Below are 24,946 nucleotides of genomic sequence, written 5' to 3'. Positions count from 1 at the left end.
CATCTTCAGAGGGTCTGATATAAAGACCAAGTCAGATTATGGAAAAGTGTCTTTGTAGGTTTTAGAATGCTTTACTTCTAATGCAAGCTACAGATCACGGATAGATGATCGTAAAGAAGTTCATACATATACATCCAGGAAATTTCCAAGTATGCAGAATATTTGTTGTGTTGATGGTTTTCTCTGGAGCTGCATTCTGAGACTACCATCAGTTGGGAAAACCGTGCTTCAGATACTCCCGTCGGTTTGCTCCTGTGGCATTTAGTCAAACAACCTGCTTGGAAGTCATCTATTTGCAGAACCTAAGTGGGGGAAAATCCTGCCACGTTATACAATTCACCGAGCAGGTTTTGGCTCCCACTTCGCCAATCCATCTTAAATAGCGGCTAGTGCCCTGCATCTAGCAATGCATATGATCAAGCAATTTAGCACAAAGAGAGAAAGGCCCTGCAACTTGGCATCCCCGTGGACATCAATCTTGGAGAAAACGAAACGGATCCAACTTTTGCCAGAGTTTAATAGCAAAGCTGTCACATTTCACACAAATGAGTATCGGGTCTGTTAGCGAATGGAAAGAAGGGACCTGGAGAGGCAGAAGAGAGGAGGGGGGCTGCTGAGCGCACTCTTTTCAAAGAGGCTCCAGTTTTTAGGGGAGGGGCCGGGATGCTCCGCAGAACAGGAGAGACGAAGTAGTTAAAAAAAATCTCGCTAGCGAGGGGCCGGAGCCTCGGGATGTGGGTATATAAGGGCGCGGCGCCTCCAGCGCAGAGCTGCTGCTGCTCCTGCTCCTGCTGCTGCTGCTGCTCCTGCCGCCGCCCGAGAGCCGGGACTGGGCGCACCGGCCCGAGGCCCGCGGGGAGCAACGGGGTCGGTGGGGCCCGAGCGGGGCTCCCGCTGCACCGCCGGCGCGGCCGCGGGACCCTCTGACTTGGTTTCCCCTCCGACGCGCCCACCCCCGCGCGGACGGCGATGAGCGCAGGGGGCCGGCCAGCGGGGCTCGGGCTGCGGGAGTAGGGGCCGGCGGGGGTCAGCTCCGGCGGGCGGGGCGGGCAGAGGGCTCCGAGGCTCCCCGCGACCCCGCGCCCGCCGCGATGAGCCGGGCGCTCTCGCTGCTGCTGGGCGCCGCGCTGCTCTGCGGCCACGGGGTCTTCTGCCGCCGCGTGGTCAGCGGTGAGTCGGGGGCCGCCTGCGCTGGGGTCCGGGATCCCGGGGGTGGGAGGCGGGAGCCGGGGGGGTGGTGCAGACGGTGGGGGGACTCTGTGTTCCGCCCTCTTCCCCGCTCCCCAAAAGCGCGCACGGAGAAAAGTTGAAATTTTTTGGAAGCGCCTGGTTGCAGCTCGGAGCGCGCTGTGCCGCGTCCTCACCAGCGCCGCGTCCTCACCAGCGCCGCGTCCTCACCAGCGCCGCGTCCTCACCAGCCCCGCGTCCTCACCAGCCCCGCGTCCTCACCAGCGCCGCGTCCTCACCAGCCCCGCGTCCTCCAGGGGTAATTTCCACTTGGCTTCGTAGGGAGTCGGCCACGGGGCAGGGCTTGGCACCTGCGCAGCGCGCGGGGTACCCTCCCTGCAGCGGGCTGGGGAAACCTAGAGCCAGGAGAACCCTGCAGAAGGGCCACCCCCTGTGGGCCCGGCGTGACTTCGGGCCCCCCCTGGGCCGGCTCGGACGGGGCCCGAGGCCGCAGCTGCTCCGTGGGCCGCTCTCAGACTCGGGGCACGAAGCCTTTGTTCTCCGGGAGGGCTGACACAGAGCGGGGCCTCCGTGCCGATGCCCACGCACACCTGATTCCAAGGTAGGGACTTCTCGGGAGACAAGTCAGGTTCAGGTAGGCTGAGGCTGAGGGGCACCTGGCAGTGACCACAGGTTCCTGCACACAGTAGGCGCTCAGCTAGGGGGCTGGGGTCAGTGTCAGGGAAACGGATCAAACTGGCAAGCTTCCCAGCATTCGCTCTGATTTTTTTTTTTTTTTCTTTTTCTTCGACTTTCACTGTTCTCTGGTTGAGCAATTCCTATCACATTCACCCTCTCTTAGTTTTTGGGAAAGTCTCTTAAAAAAAGAAAACAAAACAAAAGGGGAAGATTCTCAAAAGCTTAGGATGAGTGAATAGTGCCTCACGTGAAAACCGAGCACAACTATCCCCACTGAAATTAATTGCAACGGTAATTAAAGTGGTGCAATAAGTATCTGTTGAATGTGTGTGGGCGTGAGTTTTAAGTGTGGATTTTTTTCTAAACGTAAAAAGCGCAAATTCCTTCTCACATTCTGTCCATCAGAATGGCACCGTCTAGAACAGGTGCCACTAGAGGTAAGGATAAATGACAAATGGTATCAGCTTAATGGGTAGTGAAGCCAGACCTTTGGAAACTGGCATGTGAAGCTTAATTGTTGTTGATCTTCCCCTCGGCGGTATGTGATGTTCTGCATCTTAAGAATACAATTCTTAAATGTCTAGTTATCAATCACTCGCTGCTAACTTTTTGGCCCTCTTGGAGACACTGGAATTAAATACCCTGTGAACTGTCATTAGGACATGCGTGCTGCTTACATTTGGGGGGCATGGGGAGAAAATCAGGCTCTTGGTATTGATAAAATGAAAACTTTTGAGTACCAAGTAAGGATGTTACAGGAACTGTGCACTAGATCTCTTTCCCCCTAATTTAGCTTTGAAGAAAAAGTTCACTCTATAGACCTATCTGAATATGTCAATTGCATATCTGACTGCCTTTGTGTTTATGAGAATTACTCTTACAAATGAATGAGCAGCAGAGACCAGGCTTTTAGCATATGGTGTGTTTTAAACTCACAGAAACACTTCATTGATACTTAAATAGTATCCTTTTGGTATATTCTTGTTTATATGCCATAAAACCTGCAAAGGAGAAGGATGATATGTAACCTAAAAACATAACTTAAAAAATTATTGATGTTTATTTTCTGTTCTATTGCATAAATTGTTGCAAACCTTTTGTTGTGTTTTTCTATTAAGTATTTATAGGCATCTTGTAGGTGACATCTGGAAAATTTCTAATTAACTGAACATGATCTATTTGATTTAGCATAAATGATGATGTTTACTTGATATCAAAATAATTACTTAGTTATGGCTTTCTTATGAATAATTTAATTGCCTTTGGCCATAAAAATTCACATTAAAATTTAACCATTATAAGTTTGTGGCTTTATCCTTTAAAGATAAATTTTTAAAAATATATTTTAGCCATAATAGCATGAGTACAGACAGTCCAAAACATGACATGCTGGAAATAGTAGATCTAATGTCTGCCTTACCAGTGTTAAGTTTTGAGTGGTGCATCAGCTTTTTCCTGCCACTGGGGACCATTGACCGAAATTCTACTCAAGTGTCTATCAAGTGAAACAAGCTCTTTGGGGGCACTATTAGGAACATACTTATATAGAATGCATTTGCTGTTTGTTAAATATCAGTATGACTATTTGCAATTTCTGTGTAGTGTACCAAAATAATTACTTTTCCCAGAGAAAAAGACAGGAACTCACAAAATAATCCTTTATAGAAATTTTCTTCCTTTTAGTACTTCAAAATATTCAATAAGATACTTTCCAATACTTTTAAATACATCACTGTTTTAAAACTTGAGAGCATTATTTATAAATGAAATAAAAATATGTTAACAAGAAGTAACATTTTTTAAAAGATTTTATTTATTTATTCGTGAGAGACACAGAGAGAGGCAGAGACATAGGAAGAGGGAGGAGAAGCAGGTTTCATGCAGGAAGCCAGGTGTGGGACTGGATCCCAGGACCACAGGATCATGCCCTGAGCCAAAGGTAGACATTCAACCGCTGAGCCACCCGGGTGCCCCAAGAAATAACATTTCAAACTTCATCATCATAATGTGCCCCATAAGAGTTAATAGCATCTAATTAGTTAGTTAACAGGAAAGTATTTTTATAGGTTAGTGGTCATGCTTATTTTGATGCACAAATATGTAATAAATTATATAACCATGAGAGTAATTTAATGAATTAAAGAATATTTAATGAAAGAGTATTTAATGAATTTATGAGTCAAAGTTGAGAACTACTTTTAGGATCTTAGATTTGCACTGATTAACACAGAGAATATTTGTGGGGAGTACAACCATTAATTCTGTTACTTGACTGGGAGAGAATGACTTCTTTAGGACAGAGGTAAGAGGATTTTACTTATGGGGACTTGGGTCCATATGAAAAAGAAGTGTTCAGGGGTGTCTGGGAGGTTCAACTGGTTAAGCATCCGACTCTTGGTTTCAGCTCAGGTTGTGATTTCCGGGTCATGGGATCAAGCTCTGTGCTGGGCTCTGTGCTGGGCATGGAGCCTGCTTGAAATTCTCTCCTTCTGCACCACCTCTCTCTCTCTCTCCCCCTCCTCCTCCCCCTCTCCCTCTCAAATAAATAAGTAAATCTTTTTTAAAAAAAGAGGTGTTCAAAATTCAGGTTTCTAAGATGGGAAGATATATCTGAAGATCATATGGATATTTTTAAACATTTGAAGGGTTTTGATGTAGTGTGTGTGTGTGTGTGTGTGTGTGTGTGTGTGTGTATTTCACTCTTGCTTTTTCTTTTTAGTGTTCACAGCAGTGATCCCCAACTTGTTGTGCAACAAAATGGCATTAGGTCAATTTCATGGTACCTCCAAATTTCTGCAGAACACTTTAATACATATTATTTTGAACTCATTAAAACTGGCCTGCATTGGGGCAGCCTGGGTGGCTCAGCGGTTTAGTGCCGCCTTTAGCCCAGGGCACGATCCTGGAGACCTGAGTTCGAGTCCCATGTCAGGCTCCCTGCATAGGGCCTGCTTCTCCCTCTGCCTGTGTCTCTGCCTGCCCCTCTCTCATGAATAAATAAATAAAATAAAAAAAAAAGTTTTAAAAAATTGGCCTGTATTTTAAGAGACTGGGTGATTTAGACACATCTCTTTTACTGTGCAGATGCCACAGAATTATGCAAATTAATGTGTGTTGACCAGTAGTCTATAGATTATTGTAATAGCAAGGGAGATAGGAAAAAATCTGCTGAGCATACCCCATCCTGTAGTACCGTTCCATGACATCATCAAAAGCATAAAGTGATGACAGTGCAGTTTTCAAAGATGCAATTACTTTAAGTATCTCTTGGGCAGGAAAGGAACAAATTAATCTTATTACCAGTCATTTAATAAATTACACATCTATCATTGCCATTACTCCTTAACTGCTATTTTTCATCATTTTATAGTTTTGTTTTAGGACTCTTTTTCCTGAGGATAGCAATATCTATTACATTAATGTTAAAAAAAAAGAGGTGGTATTATATGAAGGGGTCTAGAATGGAAATCCAGCTGATGTTCTCACTAACAATTTTTGCTTTTTATAGCAGCTTTCTTTGCTGGGCACTTGGCATACAGGTGGATGGAAATACACAACTGGCAGGCAAGATTGTTTCTTTCACTATTGTAACATTGCTTGGTAATATAACATGCCTGACAATTTGACTATAGTTGCAATCCTTGTAATTGGGAAAAATTCATTTGGGCTTTGCTTTCTTTAGAAAATTAAAGGGCTTGATAAAAAAATAGTTAAGGCTAGATATGGTTTGAAAATATGAGATAGATGTTCCAATATTTGTCCCATGTCTCTGTGTTCAGTAACAGAAAATCCACAATCTGCTTAGAAAAACAAACTTTTTTTTTTAGAAAAACAAACTCAATGCACAAGCCCTTGCATATACCAGCAATGCTAATCAGTAACAAATCAATTCTGATCATTATAACATAGAAAACATGCATCATGCATGTATTCATCAATCCCTTTATTACCAAAATATTTCACTTTAAAAAAATACTACGTTTGGGACAGATATGGAGGCAGCATGAACCTCTGGGTAAAGGCATGGACTATGGAGCCAGACAGAGTGCCTGCTTCTAGACCCTGACTTAAGAGCTGTGTGAATCTGGCAAAATATTGAACTTTTCTATGTTGCCTTGCTCATTTTAAAAAACAGATGAGAGCTACATCATGAGACCTATAGCACAGGATTGTTGGAGGGTTAAGGGGTTTGGACAGATTCATGCGGATTGGGTCATGCACAGACAGTACATGCAGAGAAGCTGAGAGGGAGCTCAGTATGCAAGCCCACCTAGAGGGAAACACAACTTTTTCTAGCTGAAGAGCCTACATCACCAGGAGAGAACATAGTTTCCTAATTTACCAAAATTGTGCTAGCCATGAGACCCTTCATGCTAAACTATTGATAAATTTCTGGTGTTATGATTATCAGTGCTTCTTTAAAACTCCTTTTTAGGTAAGAAAAATGGCCAGAAAAGTTTGTCATGTCCCCATGCATAGTTCAAGGACAGCTCTGGCATTCAAAGCCAGTTTGAATGGAGGCTTTAACCTTTAAGTCACACAGGTACCTGGTTTGCCATTTGTTATTTAGATCTCAGCTTTAAATATGCAAATTAAAAAAATGAGTCTCTTTCCCTTCTCAAAGCTTGTGGTATTTCCCAAGGAGGGGAAGATAGGACTTGCAGCTGCCACCACTGTCCACAAAATGACCCAGAACTACAGTTTTGAGTTTGTTTATCAATGCAAGAAAAGAGGTCCCAGCACACTCATGATAGTGCATTATGCATTTAATTGCACTATGAAATCAACATTACAGAAATGAGCTATTATAATAAAGAATTTTTTAATAAAGAATGATTCTTAAGAAGTTGGTGTAACATTGAACACTGAAAGGAGGACACTGCTTGAAAGCATTTCTTTTTAGTTTAGAAGTGTTGGCATTGCTGTCAGAGTTTATGTCACAATGTATAATGTGGGATAGGCCCTTTTAGCGATGTGATTTTGGGGAGAGTAAGAAAGAATGATGAAAAACAAATTATTTTGTGGAATTCTGGTAAAATATCCAAAGTTCAGTCAGTCAGGTTTGGGGAAGACTTGTCATGTGGATTCTCTTTTGTACAACTTTTTAAAAAATATTTTATTTTTATTCATGAAAGACACAGAGAGAGGCAGAGACATAGGCAGAGGGAGAAGCAGGCTCCCTGTGGGGAGCCTGATGGGGGACTGGATCCCAGGACCCGGGGATCACATCCTGAGCCAAAGGCAGATCTCAACCACTGAGCCCCCAACTTATTTATTTATTTTTTTTCAACTAAAAGTAGATCATGATTGAATCATAAGAATTCATAAGAAGTCTATGCTTTTATTGAAAATTATGGCATAAATTCAACTCAATATTGATAATATATGACTATAGTGTAAGGTACAAGAAAAATGTATTGCTTTACTAATAGAGGACTCAACTGTCAGAAAGTTAATAAACATAAGCAAAATAAAACTGAATCATAGATCCCTTCTATTTAGGAAGAACAAAGTAAACTGCCATAACTTAATAAGTTTGGCCCCACTTTTGTATCTTGCCAAAAACATTTACTGCCAATAGTTAGCTCTAAAGGAATTTTCATGACTATAACAAAAGACAAAACCATCTATTCATGGGAATAGTAGAATAGCAGAATCTTAGTGGTGACAATGATAGGAATGTTTACTTTAATAGGCAGTACTGAGAATTATCCTAAGTAAAAGTGCAAGTATACGTATGTAGTTCTGTATTGCATGTGTGTATAAAATTAATAGGTGTCGAATCCTAGGTGGAAAGTCTTTTGTAACTCTTGTAAATAAGGCAACAATCCAAAAGGATGTTTGTCACTGTAATACTAGGTGATGTTTAATTATTGTTAAAGTTTGCCTTAGTGTAACTGTTATATGGTTATCTCAATATTTATCTAAATACTTTATGGTTAATAGAATAGTAGATGTAAGTAAATGTAGTATATGGAAGATTAGAATTCCTATTGTTCAAAATAGTCAATGGAAGATTTTGTCTGAATGTAACGTTAAAGATCAGAGAAAAGGAAATTCTCCGTGTGATCTCACAGAATGAGAAGAGAGGCCATTGTAATGGTTCTCTAGGAAGATTAGACTTTACAGAAGTGGGGAAAGTTGCTTCCAAAAGATCTGTATTAATGGAACTTTTCTGGGAATTAGGGCAACATTTGTTTCCCAGCTGTTGGGAGTTCCACTGCCGTGACAGCCAAATGTGATCAGCTGAAATGGTGGTGAGCGTTCAGTAGCTTCTTTTGCTGATTTTGCTGCAGCTTGGACCAAATTTGCACAATAAGGCAGTAGTTGGTAGTGAAATAGAAATGGATGTGAAGAAATCCAGTGTCAGCTTTAACTTACTGTATATATAAAGGGTAATAAAACTGGGCAATGTATCTACAATTTTCTGACAACAGCCTTGCTAGATCTGAACTGCTAGTGACTTTTCAGTTCAAAATCTGAGGACACAGCTGATACTCAGTGAATACCTTGGAGTTAATATCTACCTGTGCTAGTGGTAACTGGCCACTGTTCTGATCCCCTGACAGTCCCTCTGCTATGCAGCCACCATAGTCTCTACCTCCTCACCATGACCCTGGACCACTCCATCATCCACAACCAAAGAGGGGAATGCCTGTCCCAGACAGTGCCACAGCCAGCTATCATCTAGGACTTCTGCAGTATCAGTCATTACTTTAAATACAGACCCTGCCTTAGGTTTTTCTCTTATTAGTATTATTTCACTGTAGACTCACATGGTGATGTTAGGAATTTCCCCATTACACTAAAGCTCTCTTAAGCATTTCATTCAAAGAGCTATCTTAATTTTATAAATGAGTTAATTCTTGTCATCCTTTCTGTGTCCTTACCATAAACAAATCTGTGTTGTATTTATTTTTAACATATCAAAGATAATGAGCAGAAATTGTTGGCATATAAATCATAGGTAGGCACCCTCTGAATGCGTGCTGGCTTTGTTACATAAACAATTTTTACTCATTCAAATGCCTGACTAATTAAAAAAAAAATTGGCTCCTTTTGACATCTTGTGAAACAATGTTGGTGGATAATTTAATATTTCAGAAATGCTGAAGTCAAATTCAAGTCTGAGAGTTCTTGAGAGTAAAAAAATTGAGCAAGTTGAAAGCTCAAGGGAATGCAGTTGAGATATATTTTGAGACTTAGAAATATGTAAAGGATGTAGAAGAAGAAAATGGAAATAGCTTGCTTTAAAAATGCAAGCACAGAACTTACTGGGCTTAATGACATTTTAAGAATATTATCAGGAACAACCATTTTAAACAATGAAGTCATCACAAAATCTAATAATAAATTAGGAGAAATTAAAATAAATAATTGTGTTAGAATCAGCCACTGGGACTTCCATGTTTCTCTCTAAAGGATTATTTATTTCAGACGGATTTGTCCTCTTGATGTCTCTTTAATTCCATTTTCCTGTGGTCATTCATACTAACGTTTTATTTTTCATTAACAATTAGTTGGGGGCAGTCCGTTAATTTGTTCTTATTATACAGTGTGTTGCTCCCGGGTCCAGATCACAGTTAATGAGACAGAGAGGACACCCGGCTGGCTGGCTTGCCTTGTTGCAACTATTTTATTAGAGGACTCTCCTCAGCTGTGCCAAGATATTGAATGCCTATCAGTCAAACACTGTGGTGAGGTTAATGGCCTCCTGATTTCTGCTCCCTCCTGACTCTGAGTGTCCTCATAGGTCAATTAATTGCCAATTCTGAGGGAGAATGGATGTGATACCGATGTTGACTCAGTGTGATGTACGTAATTAAGAGTACAAAGATGGAATGTTGTATTTTTGGGGTATAATAGCACTCCTCTCCTTCCACTACTGACAGATTTTCTTGATCAGCTACAAAATTAAATACCTGGTGAAAAAAAAAAACTCCAACAAGAATCATGTTTATGCAGACAAATCTTAAGAAAGCAGGAAAGCTCTGCCTTAATTTCTTAGCACAAAGTAATTTGACTTCATTTTACATAAAATTATTGGTAGTCTGTTTTCTGAGACCAAATCTAAACTGAAATTGGAAAAAGATGAGAAAAGTAATAGAGGCTATGGGCAGGTTGGGAATAAGAAATAATGACAGAGAGACACATGGCATTTTTAATGTTGACAGCAGACTCAGAAGTGAACCAAAGAAGCTCTGAAAAACAAAACAAAACAGGATGGCTGTTCTGGAGATTTTTCTCTATAATTGGCTTACTTGTCAGGTGGTATAAGGGGGCGGATGTAAACAATAGAACAATAGGAATTCCACTGCTGGTAGAGTTAGTTAAATCCTGTACACTGTAATATCCCTGGTATATGTGTGGCTCTATTATGACCTGATGTGATCATCTGCAGTTGCAGTTATGTCACTGAGTTATTAAGAAAAGTTATTCTGCTCAATACATAGACATATGTGAAATTCACATGTAGAGGTATGTGAAATTGAATTCTGAGAGATTGTTTTATTTATTTTATTTTATTTTATTTTATTTATTATTTATTTTTAAAAGATTTTATTTATTCATGAGAGACAGAGAGAGAGAGAGAGGGGCAGAGACACAGGCAGAGGGAGAAGCAGGCTCCATGCAGGGGGCCTGACATGGGACTCGATCCCGGGTCTCCAGGATCAGGCCCTGGGCTGAAGGCGGCGCTAAACCGCTGAGCCACCCGAGCTGCCCTGAGAGATTGTTTTAAATCAAACTTTTGTTGCCTGTGTATTTAAATCTTCACAGATGTTGTTAGAGCAAAAGTAGAGCAGTAATGTTGCACAATGAAGCTTGATAAAAAGGGTGATATTCCATTAAGAGGTCTCCAAAATTATTTTAAGCTTCATTTGGGGTTCTGGTGTATATGTATATGTATATGTATATATATGCCATATATGTATGACTTTTAAAAATATATGCATATATACATACACACATATGAATATAGTGACTTTAAAAATCTTTAGAGATACAGGATAGGTGGTTTAACCAAGTGCTGTAATTCATAAAAATTCTTAAAATACAAGTATAAATAAAACTTACATTTTAAATTTCCTTTCCAAATTCTGATTATTTTCTTTAGTTATTCATACGTTTTGGACATTTTGTTGCTGCCAGTCTTTATTCCTAAAGAAATATGCAATAAAACTACCAATCGTTAAGATTAACCATGGGGAAAGGTAAATTTAAATGAATTTGGATTTGAATTGAATGAAATTCTAAATTAGGGAAAGTTATTTTTTTTTTCTTTTAAAGTTGTATTTATTTATTTGAGACAGAACAGAAGAAGTGGCAGAGGGAGAGAGAATCTCAAGCAGACTCCCCACTGAGCTTGGTGGCTCCATGTGGGGCTCAATCTGACAAACCTGATATCAGGACCCTGAGATCATGACCTGACCGAAATCAAGAATTATATGCTCAACTGACTGAACCACCCAGGAGCCCCTAAATTAGGGAAAGTTTAAAAGAAATGCAGTGTTACTACTTTTAGACTCATAAAGGAGTTAATTTCAACTAGTCCAATAGGGCATTTTTTAGGTTATATTTGAAGTCCTTTTATTTAATATGTCTCCATTTAATACGTAAATCGGGACTCTAAGGCTGAAAAATAATTTGTTCTCATAAATATCATCTAATTTGTTTTTAGCCAATCAATCAACTGTTTTTAAAAGAGAGGTTTGACCAAATTTCAGTTTACCCTGATCTCTACCCAAGTTATCAAAGATTGATAATAATTAGCAATTGATGGGATTTTAATAGCTCATTTATTACCTGATTTTTGTTTTCACATTTAAAATGCATTTCTTTTTTATTTGCTTGTTTTAAGTATTTGATTTCCTAAATTCAGTGGTGCCTTCATGGCTCAGTTGGTTGAATGTACAACTCAGCTTGGGCTGGGGTCATGATCTCAGGGTTGTGAGATCCAGCATGACCTCCACCTGTCCCCCCTTCCTGAGCATGGGTTCTGGAGTCTGCTTGAAGTTCTTTCCTGTCCTCCCTCTCTCTCCCCCCTTGCTCCTCCTCCCTGCACTCCTGTGCACTCACTCACCTTCTCCTTCTCCCTCCCACTCTCTAAAATAGATAAAATCTTGATTCTCTAAGTTCAAACTTGGAAAACTTTATTTGGAGTTTATAACTCATTTGAGATGTCTATGTAAAAGGACAGAAGTCATTGGCTGAGCAACTGGAGCTCACACATGCCATGTTCTATAAAATCAGAAAATTGGCAATGAGAATTTTTTCAAAGATTAATCTAGAGTACTAAAGAAAGCTATCCTGTCACTTCTAATACCATATTATATTAATACGTTATTACTGGAATTACATTCATTCTAGCCTCTATTAACTTTCGATTTTAATGTATCTGCTTTCATGTATATACAATAAAAGATATTTACACCTTAAATTTGCCACCTTATATCTTTCTTACCTTCTATACATTGCTTTTTTTACTTGTTTTTAAAAATTAAATTGTTTTATGAATTATTTTTCTTTAATAATTTTGACTTTTTAGCTTTCTTTGCTCTAGATAGCCGAAATTTCTCCAGCTACTTTTATTTACTGTGGTAGTTTATATCTAAGCCAGAAGAATTATGAGTTCCCTTAACAAAAATTTTCTTGAAGTATGGTGTTTAAAAGTTTATGTTACAGGTTTACTAGGGAATCAATTTGCTTTTAAAAATTGAAAATAATAACTTAAAAAATAAACCCCATAAAATGATTTAGTGGAAGAATTGTTCTTGGGAGAGTGTATCCTGTTTTGATTGGTTCTTTAATCTTAATTCATAGTAGCATTATAAATATAGTTCTGATAATCAACACCTAGATTCTTTTTTTTTTCAGGCCAAAAGGTGTGCTTCGCTGACCTCAAGCATCCCTGCTACAAAATGGCCTACTTCCATGAACTGTCCAGCCGAGTGAGCTTCCAGGAGGCACGCCTGGCTTGTGAGAGTGAGGGGGGAGCCCTTCTCAGCCTGGACAATGAAGCAGAACAGAAGTTAATAGAAAGTATGTTGCAAAACCTGACAAAACCAGGAACGGGGATTTCTGATGGTGATTTCTGGATAGGGCTTTGGAGAAATGGAGAGGGGCAAACATCTGGTGCCTGCCCAGATCTCTACCAGTGGTCTGACGGAAGCAGTTCCCAGTACCGGTGAGTAGGGATCCTGCAGAGTTGGATGTTCTCTGGGAGACTCAAAAGGGAGAAGGGAGATTTCAGGTTACCTGGAGAGGATGTCAGAGTAGAATAGGCAAAATGGGTGAAGGGGGTTATAAGGAGGGCACTTGTCACGAGCACTGGGTGTTACATGTAAGTGATGAATCACTAAATTCTAACTGAAACTAATATTACACTATAGGTTGACTAATTGGAATTAAAAAAAAAAACTTGAAACAGAAAACAAAACAAAATAATAGAATGAATGAAATCACTTTGGGGCAGCCGGGGTGGCTCAGTGGTTTAGCGCCGCCGTCCACCCAGGGCCTAATCCTGGAGACCCGGGATCGAGTCCCATGTCGGGCTCCCTGCACGGAGCCTGCTTCTCCCTCTGCCTGTGTCTCTGCCTCTCTCTCTGTGTGTGCCTCTCATAAATAAATCAATGAAAAAAAAAAAAAAAAAAAAGAAATCACTTTGAGGTGTTCCTGTTGCTCTTTTTATAGAAACTGGTATACTGATGAACCTTCCTGTGGAAGTGAAAAGTGTGTTGTGATGTATCATCAGCCAACAGCCAATCCAGGTCTTGGCGGTCCCTACCTTTACCAGTGGAATGATGACAGGTGCAACATGAAGCACAATTACATCTGCAAGTATGAACCAGGTAGGAAGAACAGTAAGTAGGTATAGCAGATTTTGTGCATATTTGCTTACATTTTTATCTTTACTATTTATATTCAGGTTTCGTTGCCTTTGGCTCCTTTTGTTTCTCTGCTATGAAACATAGAATGACTTTGCAGCTTGTCATATCCCCCATGAACTGAAATATACTTTATGCTATAGAGCAAACTGCCCGATCAGTTAAGTACAAGGGAGGAACTACACACATGTGGAGAGCTGTCTTTAAGAGAAAATAATATTTATAACCTTAAGGTCAAATTTTGCTTTTGTAAAGAGATTTTATAAAGAATAATCTATTTTAAAATATTGTAAATATTTAGTGTAACGTGTGTGAAGTAGGTATAAGTCACCAAAGTACCAAGAGTTTTACACATGTGAGCAATAGATCTTTGGATGATTATCTAGTGCACTTAAGGAAACAAAGTGACTCCCTCCTAGAACCTTAGCTTATTGTTTGTTGGCATGTTACTTTGCATGTGCTCCTCCATGACAGTCAGATTGGGTATAGCTCACTGAGCCACGGTGGAAAAAAAGTAGGGGCATGTGTCATGGTCTTCCTATTTGTCATTCTTTGGAATATGTCCCCTTAGATAGCTTTTTGTTTGAAGTCTCCAACTTCTTGCCCTGTGCAGCATGGGAAGATTGCATTGACCTGAGCTATACTTGGTGGGGTTTCCTGTTGACATAGTAAATTTGAATTACTTTGAAGAGGACAGCTCAACTAAATTAATATTTGACCAAAAGTAGAGACTAATCAAAACTATGTGAACTAATTTGTTTATTCACCTAATAAAATCACACTAGACATTTAGGCCTTGAGATGTTTTTTTGTTTTGTTTTGTTTTTTTTTTCCTCAGTATTGGGAAGTGTCATTTTAAGTCTTCTGAGGGGCTGTCTACTTGACCTCATAATGTGTTTATGGAAGGCAATTATAATCAAGTACTGCTATTTCCATTATTCTCTTGAAATTACATGATTCCTTTCTCATAAGACCTTAAAGCACAAGGGATTATTTGGATTAGATTTACCCTTCTCTTATATTTATCCTGCTCTTTGGTATATTAGTCAGCTTGCTATATCCCTGGTGAGTTTATTCTTTAAAGCCCTAAATCCATCATTACCCTCCTAGAAGCCTTTGCAAAGCCAAATCTGTTATGCACTTATGTTCTTTGTCTTTATTTTTTTTTCTTGGAAAAACATAAAATTGAAATTCTCTGATATTTTAAATTGGTGATACTATGTACTTGAAACTATTGAATGAAACAAAGTATGTTATAGAGTAGTCTTAGTATTTCTTTCCCCTTTCTTTAGCTTTTAAGTAAACTGTTTGATCCTTCATATATTGGTTTATTTTTATTTTGCATTCATACTTACCAAATTATTCAGGGCACTGTCAAGCCCAGAATCTTTTTTACTTGTTTTGTGTAAGCAATCTAGATTCCTATTACTCATGGAAGAGCATTTAAGATAAAAAATTGTTTTTTAATTCTACATTCTACCTTTATCTTCAAATAATCTATACTTTGTGAATAAGATTCCTTTATATATTTTTTGTTTTTGATGGACACGTTCAGTTTTATAGTTATAAATATGTAACTATATTTATAGTCTTATTAATACAGTTGAATTTTATTCTTTATTTTAATTTAGATAGTTTCATCTGTATTTATTTTCTATTTGTCAGCCTTCCTTGAGCTTAGTATTTTATTTATGGAGGATGCTGGTTTGAATAAATTTCTTGCTTATATAGTCAGTGCTCTTTTAGAGGAGGCTGATTAGTTTTTGGTGGTGAGGGGTTTGGAGGAGTAAGCAGTGGTATTTATTAAAATTTATGATTTAAAACACTATTTTGAACTTTATTCTCCAATTACCAGAAGTGCTGTGTGGTTTGAACTTAATCTCCTCCTCCTGCCTCCTACATACCATCTTATAATATGACTAATGATATCTGAAGTAGTAAACAATTAACCTAAGTATGAAGAAACTGAATAACTCACTGACTTTCTCATCCTTTTCTCCATTTTTTATTATTATTATGAGTTACATATCTATTCTTTGTTTCTGTAAGTGTTATCCTAAGACATTTTTATGGGGATACTTCAGAAACTAATTTTTATATTTATTAAAATTGCATTATGTACTCTTGTTCTTAAGACATTAAAATAGTGTATATGGGATTAAGTTTCTATAATATTATTTATCAGAAATCACATCAATTTAAAGATTATTAAGATAATTTTTAAGAATAACCAGTTCTGTGTTGGTAAAATACACAATATCTGTATTATTTGTTCAGCAAACACCAGCTGAGCAGCAACAGGCATAGAATGCCTAAGTTCTATAGAAAAATGAGTGTAGGGTAGGACTGTAAAACCTACAGGAGGCTATTAAAGTGTTAGGGTGACATATGTGTAGAAGAAAATAATAAATATTATTACAGGATGGTGTATCATAAACTTTCAATAAAGAAAGACTATGTGGCCAAATTAGAGTAGTCAACATAATATTAAAAATGATTTAACATTCTACACTAATACTAAATGGTGCATATGTTTTTTTTTCTTTCCATCAAATGACAAACATACGCAGAGAATTATATTTTGAAACAAATGAAGATAAGTTACAGGGTTCTTTTTTCTTACTAATTCAGTTTACTTTCACTGAACTATTAATTTAACAAATAGAGCCCTTGGGGAAAAAAAAATAGGCAGCACAGCGGTACCAGATCATGGTAAGAAATTTTGACATTTTTAAATTGCATGACCACTGAAGATATCTTGTCTCATAAAACCAGGGAAAGAAATAACTTTACAAGCCTTAATTTATTATTATTTTTTTTAAAGAAATAGCCACTCCTGGAAAGCAAATCTAACTATGTCATTGTTTTTCTAGGACAGAAATATGTTTTAGCACGTTGTTACTTGAATCATCAATTCCAAATGCAATCCATGTAGTCATCTGCTGAGTGTCATCAGTATAGACATGCTATTGATTTCTAAATACAGTTGGGTGTTGCAAGGATTCACCAAGATCTGAGTTGCAAGATTCACCAAGTGGATACTTTATTCAAAGATAACTAAGCGATGACTTCACAGTTGAATAATTTCATATAAAATTAAATTCAAAATATAACTTTTATCTGAATTGGTTCAGAAATCAAAACTATGGTATTTACATTATTCATAGACTTTTATTTTCATCTATGTTTGTATTTCTCTTTTTTATCATTATATATGATGCTTATACTTATTATTTACAGAAATTAATCCAACTTCTCCTATAGAAAAGACTTATTTTACAAATCAACCAGGAGATACCCATCAAAATGTGGTTGTTACTGAAGCAGGTAATGAATTCACATGTTTCTAACCCTTCCGTCAAAGAGCAGAACCTGTAATTTTAAACTCTGCTTCATGTTGGCACTAATTTTTCTTGTTGCTTGGTAGTGATACACTAAATTGGGCCTAGGGAAATTTACTTTTGAACTACGTTAGAACAGATAATGCTAAGCTAGTTTTTCTTTTTAAGATTTTATTTATTTATTTGAGAGAGAGAGAGAACACGCACACAAGCAGAAGGAAAGGCAGAGGGAGAGGGGGAGGTAGAAGCAGACACCCAAGACTAAGATAATGACCTGAACTGAAGGCAGATGCTTAACCAACTGAGCCACTCAGGTGTCCCCTAAGCTAGTTTCTGAACAAAAGAATCTATCTTGTTTCCTTCTTATTTTTCACTTTAAGTAGACATAACTAGCAATAAACTACACAATCTACATGGAAACCTGAATTCGACAACACATGGGCATTATGATGTAAATTGGCACATTCAGCGGCCTGCCAACAGTGGTGTGCTGGTAAATGTTTAGGGAGTGACTGATGTGGAAATGGGTATATGGGGAAAAGCCTGAATTGTATCCTGCGCAGAGTCCTGTGGTGGTGTGTACTCCCATTTGGCTGATTTTAGCCTAACAAGGTGACATCACTAGTGAGGAGGGTGGAAAGAATGCATACAATCAGCTCTCAACTCAGCTGCCCCTGGCAAAAGAAATAATGAAATCCCAGTGCAACTGCACATTCCCTGATTGGAATGTAAGTCCCGATCAGAAATTGCTATTAGTATTAGTTAGGCACTCCTTTTAGGATGGTCCTGTGACAATTGGACAGAAGTCTTGATTTATCCTAGTTGATTTGTGAAGATTGAGCCAAAGACTCAAAGTCGCAGAATCTTTCCACAGGTGATCCAAAATCCACGAAAGCGTAGGAAATATTTTCTCTTTTTCTTTACTATTATATATAAGGGATCATCATGGTATTTTGAAAAGGAATGAAAATATTTCCTGAATTCTTAAAATCCCTGAAGTCATGTATTGAGGGCTCAAGAAAAGGTGAAAGCATATAGCAAGTTATCTCCAAAATATACCCCATCACTAAGACCTCAGTTTATATATCTTTTGTTAACAAAGGACATGATGTGCAATTAAATGAATAGTTTGATCTAAATCTGGTCACTGACTAGAATAGTTTAGATTGGTAATGCCGACACCTTTTGATTTGCTAACTAAATGTATAGTTTTTCAATTTGCTTTTCTTGTACGGACATAATATTAAACCTTAGTGTGTTTTACTTTTCAGGTGCCTGATTTTAAAACAAGTCAGAACATATAAAGCCAATTAAAAATATTAGTAAATAATTACATGAGGAATATTTTCCCTTTTATGACACTGAAAAAATATTTAATAAAGTGATTTTAATCTGTATGGGACCTAAATGTGGCAGTTTTTTATTTTACTAAGAATACCTAGCATTATCAAGTGTGATGAAGCAGGATTAAAAAAGTTATTCATTTTAGAATTTAATTAAGATCAAATCTTTATGCTTCTGGAATCTTGTGTCTCTGGGTTATGACTGTATCATTAGTTAATGTTTACTAATATTTAATATTTTGATTTAATCCCAGAGAGTCTTGCATATCATCATGGCATTGACCTTATTGGTTAGGATAATTATGTAACCAATAAATCAACAATTATTTTAATAATCAGTGCTTGTTTCTCTAAGTAATAACCGAGAAGGATTAATGAAGTAAGATAGCTAAGATTATTAATATGTTGTGAAAACTAGCCCCTATCTAAATTGCAGATTTAAATAATAGTTTTAGAAATATGGACATTGAACTGGAGCATGGCAACCAGTGAAGTAAGATTTTGTTCTTAATTTTTATCAAACAAATATATATTATTTCATTAGATTATTCAATATTTGGGGAATAAGATTTCTTGGAATTCATTTATTTGTAATAATTCTATCTTACTTTTAAGTTTTGGAAAATGTTTATATAATTTTAGTGTTAGAATTTTGCCTCAGCCGTCTCTTTATACTAAGACTGTTTTACTTTTATAGGCATAATTCCCAATCTAATTTATGTTGTTATACCAACAATCCCACTGCTTTTATTGATCCTGGTTGCTTTTGGAACTTGCTGTTTCCAGATGCTGCATAAAAGGTAAATAATTCATGTATGTAGAGACAACTTGAAAACTTTTATGTAGGCTTTCCAGAACTCATTAAAAATATTAGTATTAAATTATAATTTTCCTTAAAAACGTTCTGATTTTCATTATCTGTCAGTTTAAATCCAGTATATACAATCTAATGAGATAGGCTTTGTTTATAGGATTCATGAATTATCTCACTTACTATTCACAAGTCGGATGGTGTAGGTACCCACTTGTTTTTGTGTTTCAGTTGAGAAGATGGAGGCTTAGATGGGTTACACAATTTGCTTTGGGTCTCATAGCTAGTGTGTGTATGGTGTGCATCTGATATTTGAATCCTTTCAGGCTGACAGTGTATGTAACTATACCACACTGTCTCCTGTTTATTATGTATAAGCATTAGTGCTAAAGCTTTCCATCTTGACCTGTATATGTCAAGACTTGATTTTTGGGTGCTGTATGCAAGACTTGATTTTTGGGTGCACTCTGTAATATTTATTTAAAATTTTAAGTACTAGGCTTTTGTTTACTTCCAAAGGGTATTTTGAGTATAGGAAATAAAATCCAATGGCAAAAACAGGTCACTTTTAGTAGGCAGCCTCAAACAAAATGGTATATCTTAACAGCAAGATTCTTAGGAGTATCCTTTTTTTATCTGTTTAATCATACCCTTGAGTTAGAGGTGAAATTTTTTCATGTGTGTCAATTTATCAATTAAAAAGTATATGAAATATATGTATTAAAAGAAAAAGGATGCTGCATTTAAATGAGAGCATATTTGCTGGAATAAGCTAGCCATCTTTGTCAGTATTTTGTTTCATTTCATTTCTATTTCATTTTTTTGGTACCTGAACAGGGATCTTTGTCAGTATTTTAAACAAAAACTGAGTGCCTCCATCAGAGAAGGACCTGCATATTTCTCTTTTGATTTGAGTCTATCTTCATCTGTTTCTGAAATAAACCACAATAGAATTCACTAGGGAAAAAAAGCCCCAGGAAGACAAAAAAACATGAAATAGATGTAAACTCTAAATGGCTCACATAAATTGTTTAAAGGACACAAAGCATGCTGTACGAGCTATTTAAATAAGACATTTCAAATAATGATAAGTAAGCATGGCAAATTAATACTACACTTTGTGTTCTCTGTTTTTTTAGTACATATGGGAAACACAGTTAAATTTTTTTTGTAATATTTTGTACAGAAAAAAGATGATAGTAAATATGTTGTTTCTTCCCTTAATTCCTAAGACTATAGATGGAAAGATGATTAGCCATTTTGAAAAGCAGAGAAGTAGAGAGAGGATGTGATATAAATCCTCCCTTAATTCAGCAAACTGTTAAGGGAAGCACTGTAAATAACAAATTAGCTTGAAAAAAACAATTTTAAAAATATTATGCAGACATTGTCATTTCTAAAATAAAAATGACTAAAGTGCCAGTAACTGAGTTTTCTCTAAAGTTTGTTTTTCTTCTTCCAAATAGTGTATTATTGTGGAGATTCTATTAAGATAAAAGTCTTCCAGATTTTTACACCTTTGAAGATCTGTGGAGTTCTCACTTGTTTGAAATTCTCAGAGTGAGAAAATAAACCAGACTTGAGTACCTCCACATGCCAGAATTAGCTGTAGTGCTTAATTCATTCATTCTTAGATGGTCCCCTTTTCCTTTCTTCCAGGAAAGCAAGGAGAAACTTCACCAAAGACTCAACTCCATTATCATCTGAGTGCCTTGCAGAAAGTTTAAATTCCAATCTGGTACACATAATGGCTTATATCATTCCATGTCATATTCAAAATAATGACTTATTTCCTTAACCAATAGTAACTCTGAAATAAAATACTAATGCTACACAAAAGTTTAAGTTATATTAATAACTTAACCACCTTTTATTTACCATCTGAAAACATCTCTTGTTTTTCATAAACTTTGCTTGATTTATTTTTCATTCATGTTAGATGACTTTGTAGATAAAGATGTGTTGGTCTTACTTTTTTTGGAAGCAAATCTCCAAAACATATAATTTGGGCATATTTTATTAATAACGAATTCACAGTTAAATGGAAGTCAAGTAAGTAATATTATAGAATTGTATTGCTCAGGCTTGTTAGGAAGAGTTCTTTTCTGTCTTGGAAGGACCTCTGCCACTGTTGGTAGACAGAATGGGACACTCACAGGGTGTGGGGCAGATGTCAGATGCCCATGAAGGGACAATCTGTGGGAGGCCAAAAGTGCAGGACCCCGGTTGCAGGAACCAGAAGTGGTTACATGGTCCAGGTGAGGGCTCATTCTCAGGAAACTGGACTCAGGAATCTAGGTCTTGATAAGTAGCCTGGTAGAGAAGGACTTGCTTAAACTCTAAAATAGGCATTTATGCAGGAGCCTGAGAAGTGGCTATTTTATGGAAAGAGAGTGAGAAGACAGCCAGCCCTCTACAGGGGCTGGAAGTGTGAGCTCGGATTCTACATCTGACAAGAGGGAAGTTCACTCTCAGATCTCTGGGAACTAAGTTACCCAGGCCTGAATCTACTTTGAACTACATTGGTTGAAGAAACTGAAGCAAAACCAAGCTTTCAGGGACTAAGTGAGTTTACTATAAAACAGTAAAACTGAGGGAAGGGGAGGGGATTAGGAAGGTCCTCATATTTAGGACAAAAGCACTATTTTGATGATTTGGCATTAAATATAGCATATGTGAATGGAAGAATATCCAAAAAGCAAAATTTCAAAAATCACTGATCAAATAAAATGAAGATTTATGGGTGATTATAATGAATGTTTTTGGTATTATGTTAGACACATTTGCCTGTGTGTGTCTGAATATGTCTGATTTTAAAGTAAGAACGGTCAAACAGGGATCAATTTTATTTTTTTCATCATTTCACATGACCGGTTTACCATCTTCACATACTGGAATAATCTAGAATTTTTTGTAGATATGCTGGTGAGAGAAGAAAGGGTCTGAGATATCTCCATTTGGACCCAAACATGCCTATTTCCATAAAAAGGGCTCAGATGTTGAACTTACTTCTTCTTATGTTTTTCAGTAAAGGAAGAACAAAAACTAGCCCAACCCAGTCCACATTGTGGATTTCAAAAAGCACCAGAAAAGAAAGTGGCATGGAAGTATAATAATTCACTGACTTGCTCCAAAACAGAAAATAAAATTGTCAAATTCTGGATCTGCATCAGGAATGGCAGGCATCAGAACATTAGCTTGGAATGGCTTGAAATCTCAAAGGGTCTGCAAGATGAACTGTAAGCTCCCCCTTGAGGCAAATATTAAAATAATTTTTATATGTCTGTTAATTCATTTACAAAATACGCTGTGCTAATGAGTGAGACATGCTTATTTCGCTAAAGGATGCACCCAAACTTCCAAGTACATGGAATGGACTGTGCAGATGAAATTGCCGTCAACACATCAGAGAACTAACTATGTGTGTTGGAAGCAGTTATTTTTGTTTCTGTCACTTTTCATAAGTTGTAATCTAGTTAATGTAATGTAAATTGTACTAAAATTTACAGTGTGCAAAAATATTTTACCTTTACATAAGTGTTTGATAAAAATGGACTGTTCTAATATTTATTTTTATGGTGTTTCATTTTTCAATACATGCTGTTTTGATTAAAGAAATGTATCCCTGTTTACAACTGAATCCACACACATGTAGATGTATTACCATAGAAAAATTTCTTTTATAGAAATGGTTCATCTTTCAGTTTCTCTGCTTTGGGATCAGACAACATTTAGGAAACCTCTTCAGAAATAAGAAGCTATTTCGTTAACTGTGGTGGAAATTTACTCAAATATTTTACTTAGAGGCAAGAATTGTCTAATTTCAATTGTGCAAGACATGTGCCTTACGATTATTTTTAGTTCAAAATTCAACAGATTTTGTAACAACTTTGTTAATAGCTGTATCAACAATATTACACTCAGTCTAGAACAAAAAAAAATGGCATACACAATATAAATCATATGTCTTCACATGTTGCCTGTATAACCACAAGTAGCTCTCTGAGGATTCTGGAATCCATTTGGTCCCTCCCTTGCCCACAAAACAAAGATGGTTGTTTGGGGGCAGGGATTAAGACCAGAAGCAGATTGCTGCAGAGGGGACCTGAGGTTGTCCCTAGCTCTGTTCAACCTCTGTCAGCAGGTAAAGTGGTCTCATGGTTGGACCAGGTGCTTGGTCACCATCACTGTGGAGGTAAGCACAGCACACAGATGTTTCACCAAGGAGACCAGCTATGAACTACTGCAAACATGGGTTGGAGGGCATCAATGAGCATGTGTTTGTGTTGAGGATTTGGCTGAGAGAGTGAACTGTAGCTCCTCTTGTCTTATCGCCTGCTAGTTTCTTCAATGCTTGTGGCTTCTTCTCAAGAGACTTGTAACTATCTGGTCTTCAAATGTCCCTGTGTTCCTCTTGCGTAAATAAAAAGTTCTTGTTTCTGAAGAATGACCATGGGTATTGTCTAAATCTTTTAAGTGAACAAAATATAGATATGTTTGCATCAGTACATGAAGGGGAAGACAAGTGACTATCTAGGTAGGGTATGAATGGAAGTTGGGGTTATGGGGGACTTTAAACCTTCTTTTCCCTGGTAAACCTTTTAAGTTGGAAAATTAAGAACTTTCATTAAAGCAATTCACGAGAGTTGGTTGGCAAAACCGAGAGACAAATAGAAATGAGCAGGCATTGGCTTCCTTTCAGCTGCCTGGAGGCTGAGGAAAGGGGAAGGACAGCTGCAATCTAAGCTTCCATCTGCCCATGTTTAGCACTCCCTTTCTCTGCGTGGTTACCCATCTCTGCTGGGATCTACCACTTCCCTCCAAGCTCCCACTGCGTGCATCTCTTCCTTCAGTCAGGACTTGATGGAAGGGAGAAAGTGCTTTCCCGTTGTCTGTGCCACCCATGACCACCACAACAGCTGCATGGCAGGAGAGGCAAGGCAATGGGGAAGGGCCATGGTTTTGCCTTTTGTCTTGATCCAGGCTTGCATAGCTCTTCTGGTATCAATTACTAAACCCATGCAATCAACTTCTCTTTTATTAGACAGTGACAGTGAGACTGTCCTTAGAGTTTCTTAAAATTTTAGCTGGCCTCTGAGAAATGAAAAGGAGTACATGGTGTATCTGTTGTTTTTATTTTCAAAACATAGTTCTAATACATGTCTTGGAATGTGAATTGTGAGTATCCAGGGAGTAAAATCAAACAACACACTCTACTATTGTTTCTCCATCCTTTCTAACTGCTCCTAAGATCAAGTCATTGGAAAGGTCTTAAAAAGAGTAGTGTATTTGGGGACTCCTGATTTTTGCTCTAAGAATAAATACCATATTTGTTTACCAGGAATCTGTAGTGCCCAATTATCTAGCCACACCTTTTTATATGACATTGTTTTCGCTTTCTCTGTTCCCCAGCAAGAGAGACTTTTGGTATAGCAACACATGATTATCTGCTATCCTCAATCTTTGAACTTCCTGAACCCCTACCTACACAGTAGCCCCAATGCCTCTTCAAAACATCAGTAATAATCATTCGTTTCAGATGTAACCCAAATTGTGTTTCTTCCATAGGGCTAGTCTACACTCCTTTAAACCTTACTCTTTCTTTTATTATTTTGGACCATATAGACCCATGCAATTTGTGTGTATGTGTGTGTGCATCTGTATTAAGTAGGTGTGAATTTTGTCTTCCCAAATCAATAG

General features: G+C 37.6%; 1 protein-coding gene across 3 annotated transcripts; it reads left to right on the top strand.

Annotated features, from left to right (window-relative positions):
• Positions 1-766: 766 nt before the first annotated feature.
• CHODL (chondrolectin) lies at positions 767-23,696 on the top strand. Of its 3 annotated transcripts, XM_072740911.1 has the most exons (7): positions 778-1,170; positions 12,742-13,051; positions 13,558-13,715; positions 16,992-17,078; positions 19,133-19,235; positions 20,906-20,984; positions 22,275-22,641. In XM_072740911.1, exons 1-7 carry the CDS (start codon positions 1,092-1,094, stop codon positions 22,275-22,277), a joined length of 819 nt encoding a protein of 272 aa, XP_072597012.1. In that variant the 5' UTR covers positions 778-1,091; the 3' UTR covers positions 22,278-22,641. The 3 variants fall into 3 exon arrangements, with proteins under 3 accessions (XP_072597014.1, XP_072597012.1, XP_072597013.1); XM_072740913.1 differs by lacking the exon at positions 20,906-20,984 and having other exon boundaries at positions 767-1,170; positions 22,275-23,696; XM_072740912.1 differs by lacking the exons at positions 778-1,170; positions 20,906-20,984 and adding an exon at positions 1,380-1,789 and having other exon boundaries at positions 22,275-23,696.
• Positions 23,697-24,946: the final 1,250 nt, after the last annotated feature.

The sequence above is a fragment of the Vulpes vulpes genome, chromosome 15, assembly GCF_048418805.1.
Source record: "Vulpes vulpes isolate BD-2025 chromosome 15, VulVul3, whole genome shotgun sequence".
Lineage (NCBI taxonomy): Eukaryota > Metazoa > Chordata > Mammalia > Carnivora > Canidae > Vulpes > Vulpes vulpes.
The sequence above is the reverse complement of the archived record's forward strand: the minus strand, read 5'-3'. Positions and strand labels throughout refer to the sequence as shown.